Source organism: Podarcis liolepis (genome assembly GCF_965112155.1).
Source record: "Podarcis liolepis genome assembly, chromosome: 3".
Taxonomy (NCBI): Eukaryota; Metazoa; Chordata; class Lepidosauria; order Squamata; family Lacertidae; genus Podarcis; species Podarcis liolepis.
The window spans coordinates 86094114-86108378 of record NC_139557.1 but is presented as its reverse complement, the minus strand read 5'-3'; the positions used below and the strand labels follow the sequence as shown (position 1 = coordinate 86108378).

General features: G+C 42.3%; 1 protein-coding gene across 1 annotated transcript in view; it reads right to left on the bottom strand.

Annotated features, from left to right (window-relative positions):
* The window catches only part of CMTR1 (cap methyltransferase 1), a 32513-nt gene extending 18578 nt beyond the window's left edge, over positions 1-13935 (bottom strand). The window contains exons 1-14 of the mRNA XM_083497188.1: positions 13710-13935; positions 11067-11201; positions 9949-10103; positions 8241-8399; positions 7547-7639; positions 5140-5211; positions 4688-4782; positions 4536-4608; positions 4117-4315; positions 3547-3665; positions 2612-2708; positions 1681-1813; positions 820-999; positions 64-120 (exon numbers count right to left, since the gene is read on the bottom strand). Coding sequence (XP_083353314.1) covers positions 64-120; positions 820-999; positions 1681-1813; positions 2612-2708; positions 3547-3665; positions 4117-4315; positions 4536-4608; positions 4688-4782; positions 5140-5211; positions 7547-7639; positions 8241-8399; positions 9949-10103; positions 11067-11196 — 1562 coding nt within the window. The 5' untranslated portion in view covers positions 11197-11201; positions 13710-13935. The remainder of the gene's footprint in view (positions 1-63; positions 121-819; positions 1000-1680; positions 1814-2611; positions 2709-3546; positions 3666-4116; positions 4316-4535; positions 4609-4687; positions 4783-5139; positions 5212-7546; positions 7640-8240; positions 8400-9948; positions 10104-11066; positions 11202-13709) is intronic.
* Between the last annotated feature and the right edge of the window lie 330 nt (positions 13936-14265).

The window sequence follows — 14265 nt, the reverse complement described above, 5'->3', positions numbered from 1 at the left end:
CAACAAACCTGAATTACAGTTCGGCCGTCACCCGAGAGCACCTTTAAATATAAATATACTTACGTGTCTTGAACAAAGGCACGGATTTTGGCCAGTGCTTTGATCTGAACAGCGCAGAGTCTGGAAGAGAAAGCAGGTCCCAGCTTTAGAATGCGTTATCTACTAAATTGACAAAGTAGCTATCTGAAGGTCTTGTGAATCAGAATGCGCATGAAAAATAACCAACAGACAGAATGACCAATTTCAATACAATACAGTAACTGGCCATGCTGCAATGGTACTGCCAGGGTATTGAGGAATATTTTCACTCTTCCTTCACAAAAGGAGGTTGGGTTTTGAGTGTTGTTGTTGTTTATGTTAACCTATGACTATTCTTATCTGTGCAGAAAGTAAGTTTTATTATTATTGCTACTTTTCAGGTTAAAAAGAAGAGAATAATGACTGGTCAGGATAATACAGAAATGCAACAAGTGAATAAAGTACACTAAAAAACAGAAATTAGCAAGATTTCTTATGATCAACTGATAATACCAGTTTTATATTATCACTGCAGAGTAGAGAAAGCCACGAGACTACAATATACAAAGCAGGAGTAGGAAATCTAGATGTGCCATTAATCATGCATCTGCAATTAATGGTGCCTAACTGGCATTTGAAAACAAAGGACAGGACACGAGTTATACAGTGTGTCATTTACTTTGTCTTGTGAACTAATCCACAACATATGGACTTTGCAAAGGAAGCATTATTGGAAGCAGACAGCTTAGGAAAAGTGACTAGCAGAACCCTGCAATTTCTTCTCACTGCCCTTCAACTCACCTTTCATTTGATCGGATTATGTAATCATGGAAATCATGGTCACCATTGATTACTTCCAAAGGGACAACGAGGTTTACATCCTGGTCTGTGTTGCGTAGCTGATTGAGTTTGATGTTCACCGAGAAAAGATAGTCTCTCACGTCATCAATTCCAGATTTCAATCCTCGGCATACCACATACCTGCAGGGTGAGACAGACTATTTGCTCATTAACTATAATGACCTTCTGATGCATTGTGCCAAACTGTAAGATGAAATAAATACAGCTTGCAGAAAACCCTTTCTGCTTTTGCAAGAGGTGATGACAACCTTTATTGGTTATCATATATTTTATTACTTCCACTAGTGCAAAACACTTTCCCAGTTCCATCTTGTTTTATTCCTATTTTAAGGACAAGAAAATTAGAGATATTGACTTGCCCCAGATGAGCTGCAGTACCTTAGGCCACAATCCTGCAATTAACTGGGAATGTGCTTTAGAAACATTTTATTGTGATCTGGGCTTCTTTTGGCAATGGCCCCAGAGGCATCAAATTCACTGAAAAGAAGGTATGTATACAAGCAATTTCTGGTCATTATCTGTCTGATGAAATTTTACTTCAAAAGTATTTGAAAAAGGTAGGAAGCAAAAAGAAACTTGAAGGATTACAAGTGATCCTCTCATAACAAAATTTAATTGCCTCCCATTTAGCAGTTTGATGTGCCAGCAAATATTTAGCAAAACAATTTGAATGTGATACAGAACCTAAACTCTCATAGAGTTTGTAGCAAAGCTGCAGCTACTTCAAACCTTTTTTTTTATCAGAGCCACAGTGTTCAAAGAGACAGGCACCTTCCACCTTCCACAATGCTCAGGTCTCACCTTTCAGAATTGGCTGGGCGACTCGTCACAGGTTTGAAGATTGACACGCGCTCAAAGCAGCAGTAGAGCAAGTATACTAGGCCAACGCTGAATGGCGTGAACAGATCAAAGGTTTTGCAGACAAAGTGCCCTCCTGGAGCAGAAAAAGCAAATTGAAGCTACACCTTACAAAGAGAAAGGAGAAACACACACTACTTTATTATTAATCATATTTGTATCCCACCCTTCCTCCAAGGCACTGAGGGTGGTGCACGTGGGGTTATGACATGTTATCCTCACATGAACCTGTGAGGGAGATTAGGCTGAAAAACAGTACCTTCTACACAATGAACATAATGGCTGAGTCGAGGTCTAGATGGGTGCCTCCCCAATCTGTCCCACACACTGTCTACAGCACACATGGTTTATGACAGCAGCCATTCTTGTCCATAGATGATATGGAGGACCATGTTGTGGAAATCTCACAGGATATTCTCTTGGGTACTTAACAATCACATTTTCAAAAGTCATCCAACCCTTTCACCTCCATGTACCACTTCTCCCCTAATTCCCCGAAAAGGGAAGAGATTGGACAGAAGGGATTGCAGCAAAGTCCTCTGCCTGCTGCCTTCAGAACGTTTCCATGGTAAGCTGGTAATTCCCAGGGCCAACATAAAGTTCTCCATTGCCTTGCTATGAGAATTTCATATTCTGCAAATACGAGGAGATGCCAAGATTTTCCAAATCCAAATCTTACTTTAAAAACAGTGATCCATAATTATAGAAGAGGAACAGAAGGACCAACACCTACAAAAACAAAGAGTCTGGTCTCTTACAAAATACTGCACAAGGTGGGGGGTGGAGATAAGAGAGTCTAGAATAGTTAACACTAAAGCCACAAGGGACAGAAGGGGAAATACAGAGACGGGGGGGGGGGCATGTGGAGAAGCACCTGTTCGTACGACAGAGAGTGCTGTGAGGAACTGGCAAAGAGTCAGCTGCTTGCTTAGAATCTCTTGGATGTTTTCCTGACCCTCAACAGAGAAACCCTGAAACACACAGCAAACAGCAAACCTTAATGCAAATCACATTTTATGTAACTGAAACCCAGTATCACATTTCATGAAACGGAAAACTTAAATTCAATTCACCCTTCCCTCTTTGGAGAGCATGACAAGTCACTACCTGCCCACTGAGCTGCATGCTGCCTTCTCCCTCCCTGGGCTTCTGCCTTTCCATAATCTGTCAGGGAAGAGGAAGCTTGCTTCTCACTTTCAGTAAAGAGGTAACTGAGATAATAGTCAGTAAGGATGGAGTGGGGAGTGAGCAGAGAATTGATGGAAGTAGTCCTCCTCAGTCCCACACTCAGGAGGGTGGGGGGTCATCTTCATGGCACTGTGCCTTATTAAAAAGTCTGTTCCTCCTCTGCATCATCCTTCTCTTCACACCTATCAGTTCTAGGAAGCGCTCATCACACAAGGAGCCACTGCCATTGTCTGTCACACAGTGTACACACACACACACAGTGTTCTTCAACTAGAAGGAACAAGGATGCACCCGCAGAGGGTAGCAGCAGCTTTCATGCTGTACACGGAGTGCTCAGATATGCTGGCGAAGGACATCAGCAACAAATCTATGTTGTGATGTTCTATGAACCACCACACCATGTATTTGTGGATTTTATTTGTACTGAAATGAAACCATTAATCCAATCCCAAAACAAAAGTGATCCATTATCTATATCCAGAGGTAATCCAGTGTGTGTGTGTGTATAAGCTCTCTGAATCATCACATCACATTTATAACAAGCTAAATGTCACATCACAATGCACAAAACTAGGTCCCTCTCTTAGCTCAGGGAACAAAGGGAAAAGAGAAGGAACATACCCCATCAGCCATCAAGAAATGTACCCCCTTGCGATCTGTATTGTCCAGCACAAAATTCTGGAAGGCAGTGATGTTCTCGGGACGGGTGATGTCTCCATCTCCCTCAATTCCTTCTTCACCTGTGAGCAAGGAAAGCAAGGAATTTCTCTCGTCTGCTGTGTATTATTGTCATTACATACCACAGAATCATTTCCAAAGATTTCTCATTATTTCATTTTAAAAACTTATGACTACACTTCCGCATGAAGTCATCTGAGAAGTTTTGTAAAAGAAGCGCCACTTCTCTCACCTCTCGTGATGTTGGTATTCCTTGCTATCCTTGGTAGTTTCCACACTTGATTACATCCTTTGTTTAAAAAAATGGGACACAGTGGCAACAATCTGTGTATCCTGCCTGTCTGTCTCTAAGATCAAATGGCAATCAATTTTCAAAACATATACAACTTCTGTAGGTACTGACAGAGCTGTCCCCAAAATGTTTCAGATTTAAAAATGCACGTGCATTCAAAACTGAAGATGAACTATGAGGGGGTGGGGAGAAGGTTGCCATAAATACATGCTTATACATACCATAGTAAGGCTCGAAGAGCTCGCTAGAAGCAGCAAAGAAATCCTCCAATTTGAAATCATTTGGTCCTTTTAAGGTCATGCCAAAACCTTTTGCATGCCACTTCTTCCTCCAGAGGACATACTCTGAGAAGCCCCCAGGGCCAGCACATACATCGGCAAAGTACAGGAGCTCTGCATCACGATCTCTGATCAGAGGTTTCTGTAAAGATGGAGAAGGGATGAGACTCAAAGCACCTCAACAGAAGCAACCGACTAACCAAAGCAACAACTGCATTGCCATACTGTATCCATGACTGCCGGGGCACGTAAAAACCCAACCCCCCCCCCAACTATTTTAGTAAAACTCTGAAGGATTTTTCCACCCAATTCCCCCATCCACAGAAGACACTGAAGATTTACAGATATAGAGAAACCTTTACCCCTCGAGAATCCTTTGGGTTTGTAAACATGTGGTCGAAGACGTAGTCTAGGTTTGCCATCTTCATTGCTGCTCTGTAAATGCAAGAGGGAGACTTGTTAAGGGTCTGCCCTTGCTAACTGAAGGGCCGCAAATCTGAGATCCTCCATTGACCTGTTTAGGAAGAAGACTCCACGGATCATCTCATAGGGGTTGGACCTTGTACGAGCTCGGCGCATTTCCTCTCCATCCAGCTCATCAAACACACTCTGGAAAAAGAAGGAACAAGTCTAATTTGACAAGGAGGTCAAATTATAGTTAAGTAATATCAAATTACAGGAACCTAGCTATAGGGGAATAGCAATGAGCTCAAAATTCCAAAGCTGGAGGTATTACAACCTTTTGAAGCCAGTAAGAAACAAAGGCCTGCTCAAGTGAGATTTAAAACACTGAGTCTGAGAATTAAATTCTGGCCTCGAAATTAACGCCTTTTATTGCATGGATGAAGTGTCAAGGTCTCTTGACCCCAAATGTCTCAAAACAACCAACTCGCAGAGCCTCCAGATCTTAGATATATACCCGTTCTCTTCCACGGAGTGGCTCTGTCCCCAACAGACAAAACTCACCTTGCACTGAAGCATATTCTGTAGGAGTTCTTCTCCACAGAAATGTGTTTCATCATCAATCACCAGTTTTTTCTAGAGAATAAAATATGGGGGAAATGAATAAACAAAGAGAACATCCTCCTCTTTATTAAGACAATGTGGCAAGACATCTTTCACGAAAACGTGCAAATCTAATAACAAGAAAATAGTTTGGGGCATCTGCTCTCAGGTGGGAACTCTGACCTACTCCTTGTGTGCCAGATAACAGACACATCACCTTTTCAGTATGAGAAATAGGACTGAAGGACTGGAACTGTAGACACCTGCCTTCATCAACAGCTTCCCACATGTGATTCTTTTTCAAACTCTAAAAAGAAATGGTTTAAAGAATCATGGGCTAAATGGAATACTTATCTGATTTGGGGCCATACTTGCTGATCAAGCAAGTGATGCACATGGAAATGGCTTCAGACAGGAGCCTAATTTCTTATAGAGCTTTGCTTTTTAAAAATAAATCACCTATGCTAATAAAAACTTGGATCAAAACACTGAGAGGTGACATTTAGCAAATATCGCTATGTGTGAACCCACTCCAGACTTTTTGGGTTGACATCCGATAGCCAAACTTGATAACCAGGTGCCATCATCACATGCTGGCTACACGATCTGCGCTTCATAGGCTCATGTAGCCTGCAAGAACCACTCGCTATTTAAAACAAAAAGCAAGTACTTGTTGCCAAAGCTGCTGCTGAAAGGGATGCAAAAAAGGAATGCTGGGAAGGGGGCTTCTGAAGAATATTTGGGGGGGTCTGAGAAATCTATTGGGAGCATGGAAAACATTCACCCAGTTTTAATTTTTAAAAACTGTGCAAGAAGGCAACTTAATGAAACGCTGCATACAGAAAACAGGTTTGGTGTGACGTGCTCAAGACTACCAATGAATTTATTTGATATTTAAGATCAAAGCCTGGTTGCTTAGGTCCAAGCCCAATGCACTCTTAGCACTTTTTATAAGGGTTAGAAGCAAGGCTGATCAGTCTGTTTCACTGCAATAGGAAAACAGTATACAAGTACATATTGGGAGTATGCATCTATTTCTACTTCAGTTTTCAATCTAAGAACAGTTAGATACATACTCACCAGGCAGACTAATAAACATGGCATTTTGCAGCCTGAAGAAAAGTGGGGAAGCTGGCTTTGTATAAACACCCTTAAGAATCACTGTGGTACAGCAAACACTTGCCACTATATATCATTAATAAAAACGGCTGGTATCCAAGGAAAATAAAAACTCTGTCACTGCTGTTATTTACACTTCTGGCTAGGCTGCAGCCTTTCAAACTATATCACTGGTGAGCAGCAATATTCTGTGCCAGGCAGACAGAGAACACTGTACAAAATGAGAGCATCACTACAGAAAATGTGGCTTCCTGCTGTTGTGATTAAACAGCTTGTCAAGGTACTCAAGCTCTCACAAATGCAGCAATTACAAGGATGAAGCTTATTCGCACTGCAATCTGATACTGAAGAACAGAGGGAGTAGCCCCCGAATACCCAAGTATGTTAATTTGCTCCCTTCACATGGAAGTATGGACTCAGGTTGAGAACACAGAGCTCGGCAAGATAATGAGTGTAAACACACCGACCTAGGACCCAGGCCCACATCACCCAGCAAAACATTTTTAGTAAAGAAAACAGAAGAGCCGGACTGTTTACAGGTCCTTCTCAACAGATGGTTGTTGTTAGTCAAGTAATAAATTATCATTATTAGAGATAAACAACAATATGACATTCTGTAGACATCTGAAGGCAGCCCTGTATCAGGAAGCTTTTAATGTCCAATGTATTGTGTGTTCTTTATATTCTGTTGAAAGTCTCCCAGAGCGGCTGGGGCAACCCAGTCAGATGAGCGGGGTATAAGTAATAAATTCTTACAAAAACTATTACAGTTCGGAAGTGAATGTTAGCCAAAACATTGGGTGAACATGGGCAGTCACTTTCTCTTAAGTCTAACACTACCTGACAGGGTCAACATGAGAATAAAATAGAAGAGGAACCATATACCCCACCCTCAACTCTTTGGAGGAGGACAAAACAAAAATGCAATAAATAAATAGTAAATAGTAAATAGAAATTCATTTATATAGGAGTTCATTGTGGACCATGCACTAAAATAAAATGTTTGGAGCTCATCTGTAATTGTAATAAAAAAATATTGAGAAAGTCAAAATCATCTAATTATATTTTAAAGCGTTTACTCAATATTGTGGTTATTCTGACCCGGTCTTGATGTGTTTGTGTCAGGGAAAGGGCATCACTCAAACTGCATTACACATTTGCATGCAGAATGGCACCTCTGGACTTTGTGCCCAGCCTCTCTGAATTCTTAATTGGCTTAGCCCTTAACTCTCTTCCCCATGCTTCATACCTTGCCTATAGTCATCCAATCCTTCATTTCCTCAGCATCTGGAATTTCAGTGGTACATTCTGGGAACCAGTCCACTTGCTCATAAGCGCTAGCCTGTGAACATAGAGAAGGTAAGTAAAAAAGAAGACTGTGTATGCTGCAGCAAAATTTAACTCCTTTATACTTGGAAGTAAACCAGAAGCTCAACACAATCTTTTAAGGCTGAAATTCAAATAATGTCTTTAAAAGAACCATAGTGTTTTCATAACACATGGGCAGGCAAAATGTTTATGTGACAAATAAGACTAAGGAAGTTGAAACAGATTACCAGACAGAGGACAGGATTCACTTAACAAATCCTGTCAGAGGAAGCCCTGAATAAGGACTTCCACTTGCACATCAGGACTTTCTCCCCTCTCTCCCCCCCACTCCGGGCTCTGGGGGGTGGGGTGGGGTTGACACAGGGGTAAGAGAAGGGAGAATAATTCCATCTGGCAACCTAAAATTATTGTGCTGATGGAACGATCAGAAGAGCAAAAGGCTGAATTCTGCCCAGAGGTTAGCACCATTTGCAAGATATAAGCCTTCAAACCAGGGGTTGCTGTGCCACAAACTTCCCCTGAGCCAGTGGCCAAAAGACCTCTCCACAACGACTAACAGATAAGTGGAAAGCACAAAAAAACATGTGGAAGGAACAAAATGTGCACATAATTACCTCTGGCTCATCCTGCCAGTTGATGTTGACTTCTCCATCAAATCCTTTCAGAGTCAGCCCCAGACCTCGTCTTCCTTTCTGTTTGGAGGCCTCAACGATCTCTTGTCTCCCCTGGCCATATTTTCCAAGACCTTCACCTTCTCGGAAACCCATTTTGGCCTGTAAGCCAATGCAGAATAAGCTCCTTAGTAACGTCTAACAACAAATTTATGCACTACCTTCTGTGCTTAGGCTGAGGACTAGCAGAATAAATTAATAAATCAGACCATCTTAGGCTCCTGTGATTAAAAAGTATTGAATGCACTTAATGAATCTCACAGAAAACTTCTGCACTCTCCTTCAAGTGTGTTCAACTTAATTAGGATGAAGCTAGATCAACAGAATGAAACATGTAAACACAACAACAAAAATGAACTGCCTTGCTACAAATGAGTAACCTGTGAAGAACTCAATAGCTATTTGCCATTTGTCAAGTTTATAAACCTGTAAGTACTCTGGACAGAAAAGTCTGTAATGAGACTACAGTTGTGATCATGGTCTCTCTCTTTCTGTCTCACACATGTCAGAAGCCCAAAGCAGTTCATGTGAACCTCACAACAGTAAACAGATGGGATTCAGTTAGCCACAACCCTTCAGCCAACAGTAGGATTTTCAAACTTGTGTTCCAGGGAACTCTGGGGTTCCTTGAAAGCTTATCAGGTACAACTTAAAGCTGCTGTTGTTAAAATACTGAAGATTGGACCATTTTATTATAAAGGCAAGATAGTTTTTTGTAATATTTGGAAGGTCAGCTCTAAAACATGCATGACACTTCATTGAAGTTGTGCACACTTGCCTAGGATGAACTATTCCATATTTCAAAAAAGTTGTTTAAACTATGCACACACAGGAACTCACATGGTACCAAACAGCAACATGACTCCAGTGCTCCAAACAAGGAATTCCATTTGAATCTAATTTATTTTAAAGGTTCATTGCGCTAGGAGTCCATCTGAAATTCTGATAGCATGAAGTAAATAAAAAGAAGGGGCTACAGAGTATGAACGTTTGGATGTAGTCTGAGAACACAGGTGCACAGAAGTTTTGCTTTTGCTCCTAAGGAAATATAATAATCATGGGTGAAAAGGTTTATAATGCAGATTTCTCTGTCCCAATTCACGCTGTAAATGGCAATACTAAAAGCAAAAGAAGAGTGCTGAAATCACCTCTCTAAACTGAACTTTGGTTCATACCTTTCCCTGAAATGCCTCTTTCCAGAAACTTGCAAAGAGCAGGTAAGGAGACATTTAAGGACAACAAGTATGACGGGGCAGGTAAGTACAACATGGAGTGCCAAGCATATATGTTTCAGCATACATGGTGGCTTTGAAGTGCTACTCAAAACAGATTACTATTCCTTGATTTTGAACCAGATATGCGTTCAAATTTTAAAAGTTTCTCCACCACCAACTACAGCCAGAAATAAGCTCCTAAGAATAAATGGTACAACTTGAAACTTAAAGGCAAATTATGTAGTTTGCAACGTGACTGCGACTATGCAGCCTTCCAGCTTTCCTAACTAACTGAAAGAGCACTCTGAACACATATTTGGCCCAGACATGTTCCAATATAGTTGGGAAAGGGAATCCTACCAAGTGGATCCCACTGACAGTGCTTATTTCCCCCGATTCAGTTTCCACAGGATGTTTGCAAGGGTGCTCTGACCTACCATGAGCTTCTGGGACACGCTGTTATACATGGAGTATCGGGAGGATGTGCCCTGTACAAGGGAGTCTGCGCTGAACTTATTGCTGAAAGAGCCAAGGACAGGCCGCCTCTCACTGATCTCGCCGTCAGATTCGCTGCTGCTTGTGGTGGAAGACTCTGAAAACCAAACAAAGGAAAGAAATGCTCCGTCTATGCCACAGCATAATCAAGTTATTCATGGAGAAGAACATTGATCTATCTAGCTCAGTACTGTCTACTCTGGCTGGCAGCAGCTCCCCACGGTTTCAGACTTATCTGGAGATACTGGGGTATGAATCTGGCACTGTTTGCATGTCAAACTAAACTATGGTGCTTGAGCCTTACAGTTCAATTCACTGCTGGAAATCTCTTTAAACTGCCACCAAGTGCTGTAGGAAGCAGACATCCCTCAAACACAATCCTTAGCGTTGCACTGGCTTCATGTGACAAGGAAGGAGATTCCAATTAAACAGCAAGAAAAACTTTCTAGCAGTAAGAGAAGAAGAAGAAGAGTTTGGATTTGATATCCCGCTTTATCACTACCCAAAGGAGTCTCAAAGCGGCTAACATTCTCCTTTCCCTTCCTCCCCCACAACAAACACTCTGTGAGGTGAGTGGGGCTGAGAGACTTCACAGAAGTGTGACTGGCCCAAGGTCACCCAGCAGCTGCATGTGGAGGAGCGGAGATGCGAACCCGGTTCCCCAGAATACGAGACTACCGCTCTTAACCACTACACCACACTGGCTCTGTTCGAAAGCAGAATGGACTCCTTCAGGAGGTGGTGGACTCTCCTTCCTTGGAGGTTTTTAAGTAGAAGTTGGATGGCCATCAGTCATGGAGCTGAGTCAGAAAAGTTGTTTTATAGACTGCAATAACAAATGAAAATTCCACTGACTTGTTTGTACCCTATATAGCCCCCAGTGCCTCTGACCTCACATGGTACTCACAATGGTTTAACTATTCTTCTCTGGAAATTAGCAAGAAGGGCTCTAATGATACCAGTTAGTCCATGACTCCATTCTATGTCCAATGAAAGGTTGATTGCAGCACAACCAAGTTTAGATGTGGACAGGCCCATGTGATGTTACCTCTACAGTTACCTTGAGCTCCATGATTACCAAGTTGCGTTTCATCATCTGATGTGGAGCTGAGGGTCAGACCCAACTCTTCGATCCTTTTCTTCTGCCTCTTTAGGGGACTGCTATATTCAGGTTCTGCTCGTCGCTTCATTTTCTCTGCAAGGAGGAAACAAAATATTTAGTTATTAAAATATTTCTATATTGCCTATTATAGGGGCATCGCAAGGTGGTGTACAACAATACCAAGAAATACAATACAAATACAATCAAAATGATTACAGTGCAATCTGGTGGACAGTAAAAATATTCTTAAAACCCCAGAATGGCTAGTGGTAATAGTCAGAAAAAGTCATAGTAAACAAGAAGGTTTTCACCATGTGCCAGAATAGTTTCAAACACATTCATAAGTGTGGCATAATTTTAGGGCAGTGGAGTATTCAGGTTTTCAGTCCTTATATAGAAACATTCTCTTAAGAAAACTCTTTCCTCTGTGCACTTTCAAGACCGCTCATATAAAATAGGAGGGAAATCAGGAAAGCAAACAATTTGCTCTCCATTAATTTAAAAAGAATGAAAACACCTGAATAGGCATTTTCATAGCATGTTTTCATTCCACCACTTTCATCATACACACATCCCAGTAGAACACAGTTCTAATTCAGGTTTCACTGATAAACACACAAGAGAAAAAACAGCACAATCCTATTGTCTATTCTCATTGAGCCTTACTTCCAGGTTACTGACATACAACTGCATCTTAAGATTGCAATCCTAACCACACTTGCTAGTGAGTAAGCCCTATTAAGAGAGTGGGAGATGCTGCCAAATAACCATGCACATGACTGTACAGCATGCTCCTTTGAACTCAGAGGGGCAAATTTATAAGTAAGCATGAACAGGACGGAGCTGTAACCATGCAATCCTATACATATCTACTCAGAAGGTTCTACTGAGTCAGCACCAGCTTACTTCTAGGTAAGAGGCTGCAGCCTAAGCTTGTTAAGTTATCACAGTACATAAACAAATAACAAAAGGTGCCCAAAGTATACCACCAGTTTAGCAGGTAGTCCTGAGTTAACAAATTTGTGAAGAACCAGTTTCTAATGCCAGAGCATTCAGAAACCTGGTTATAAATAATGTTATTTATATGAGCTCTCATATATTGCAATAATGTACTGTAGTTGCTAATAAATACATCAAAAGCATTATTTTTTGTTATGGAAGATACACTGATACCACAGCATAATAGGGCTAAATAACACACCACTGAATTTACCACTCCTGGGATCACTAAAACTAGGAGAAGAAACATCAACTATGTGGTACAAATTTTCTTGAGGCAAGTGAGGAACAACAGGGACAGCACTGTGGTTATGCTTATTAACGGTGGTGAACACAACATTGTTCATTTGTACAAATCATAAAACTGAGTAAATTGAATGTTAAACATAAGAGTTGAAAGCTTAAAGTTGTATAGGCATAGTAAAATTTCCAGGATGCAGCCATCCCCTTCCAGTCTCCCTGCAATCAGCACGAGAAACAGCAGCTAGTTAAAAGGAGTATCAACAGGAAGATTCTCATTTTAGTTCTTCTATGGGCAACATTTTACAGCACAAATCATATACATGCCTACTTAAATCCCATTCAGTTCACTGGGGCTTACTTCGAGGTACGTAGATATATGATTCGAGCCCATCCATCACTGGGCAATGAGGGATTTTACTGAACAGTAGCACTGAGTCACATTAACTTGGAAATATAAATGAATTATATAAAAGAACACTGCACAATGCTAGAAGATCTCACAATACATTGGGGGACAGTCTCAAATTTTATTCTGAATATGTACACAGTCTTCAATACCCAACAGAAAGTAAAGCACAGTATTGTAACAGATAGTTTCTTCACAATTTCATCCAGTTGATTGGTTTTATAACAAAACCCATTTCTATGACGAAGCCATTAAGTGCTCAACTAGGAATATGATATTTTAATTCAGATGCCAGCTAGTGTACGTATATTTACTAAACCTTATGGGGGTGGGAGAAATGGCCTTAATATAGCCGCCACCACCACAACAAAACAACACTAATTTGCAAAGAGGACTGAGGGCTGGGGGCGGGGAGAGAATCAGAGGAAAACACCAGAGCAAAGGATGGAGGTGGTTTAGGTAAGGGGAAGAAGTTGGGATTCCAGGTGGAAGCTAAAAGGAGCGTGTGTTTCTGTGCAGAATCCACAGTCTGTGGAGAGCTGCAATCTGACTTCAAGCAGGCTTACCCAGAAGTAAGTCCAAATGAACTTATTTCCTGGGAAACATGCTTAGCATCTCAGCCTTGGTAAAAGGAGGAAACCGGGAGATGGAGATGAAAAGGGAGGCGAGGGAGTATCAGGACACAGGAGAGACAGAAACCTATCAAGCGATGCCCTCAGGAGGGAAGGTCTCGGCTAGGCTAGGAGACATAACGGGGAGAGGCAGGAACTGGGGACGGAGAGGGGCAGACAGGGGCGGCCAGCCTGGAGTATTCTCGGGAGCTGCAAACAAGTGGAGACAATCGGAAAAGCAGCGTGACAGGGGCGGCGGGGGGCAGAGAAGCAGGGGCAAAACGGGGCCCCCGAGGCTCGTTCGCTCTCCCCGACCCTCCCGGGAGCCCTTGCTACACTCACACGAGGGGAAGGGGGAGGCTCTGTCTTAGGCCGGAGCGGGAGATGAGGGCAGAGAAGACCGCGAAGGCCGAGCCTCAGCCCCCTCCAGACACGCGCCTGGGCTCGAGAGACAGAGGGAGGAAAGAAGGCCGGATCCCCCCAACTCCTCTCCGCCACAGTTCAGTTTCGTTTCCCGGCAGCTCCGCACTGGGACGGGGCCCTTCCTTCGCGCGCGGCGCAAACTAATGACGCAATGGGGAGGCGAGAAGAAGTCCTAGAGAGGCGCAGGGCCCCCTCGTGGCGGGAGGCTGCAGAGTGTGTTGAGGGAGCGGGAAGCATCTCAGAGCTTGCACCTCGCGCAATGAATACTGTAGTACATACAGGGGAGTATTAAGCGAAAAGGTAAGCTTCTTGTTCCCCACCTTGCACGATTAAAGTGCAAATTAAAGTTCCCTTTAATTTGACGTTTTAAAGTGCTGTAAATAATAATGCAGCGCACTTGGAATAGTCTGCGTGCTTCACACGTAGGTGAAGGATAGCTCAGAGTAGACCCATGTCCTAGTAACTAGTTGGATAT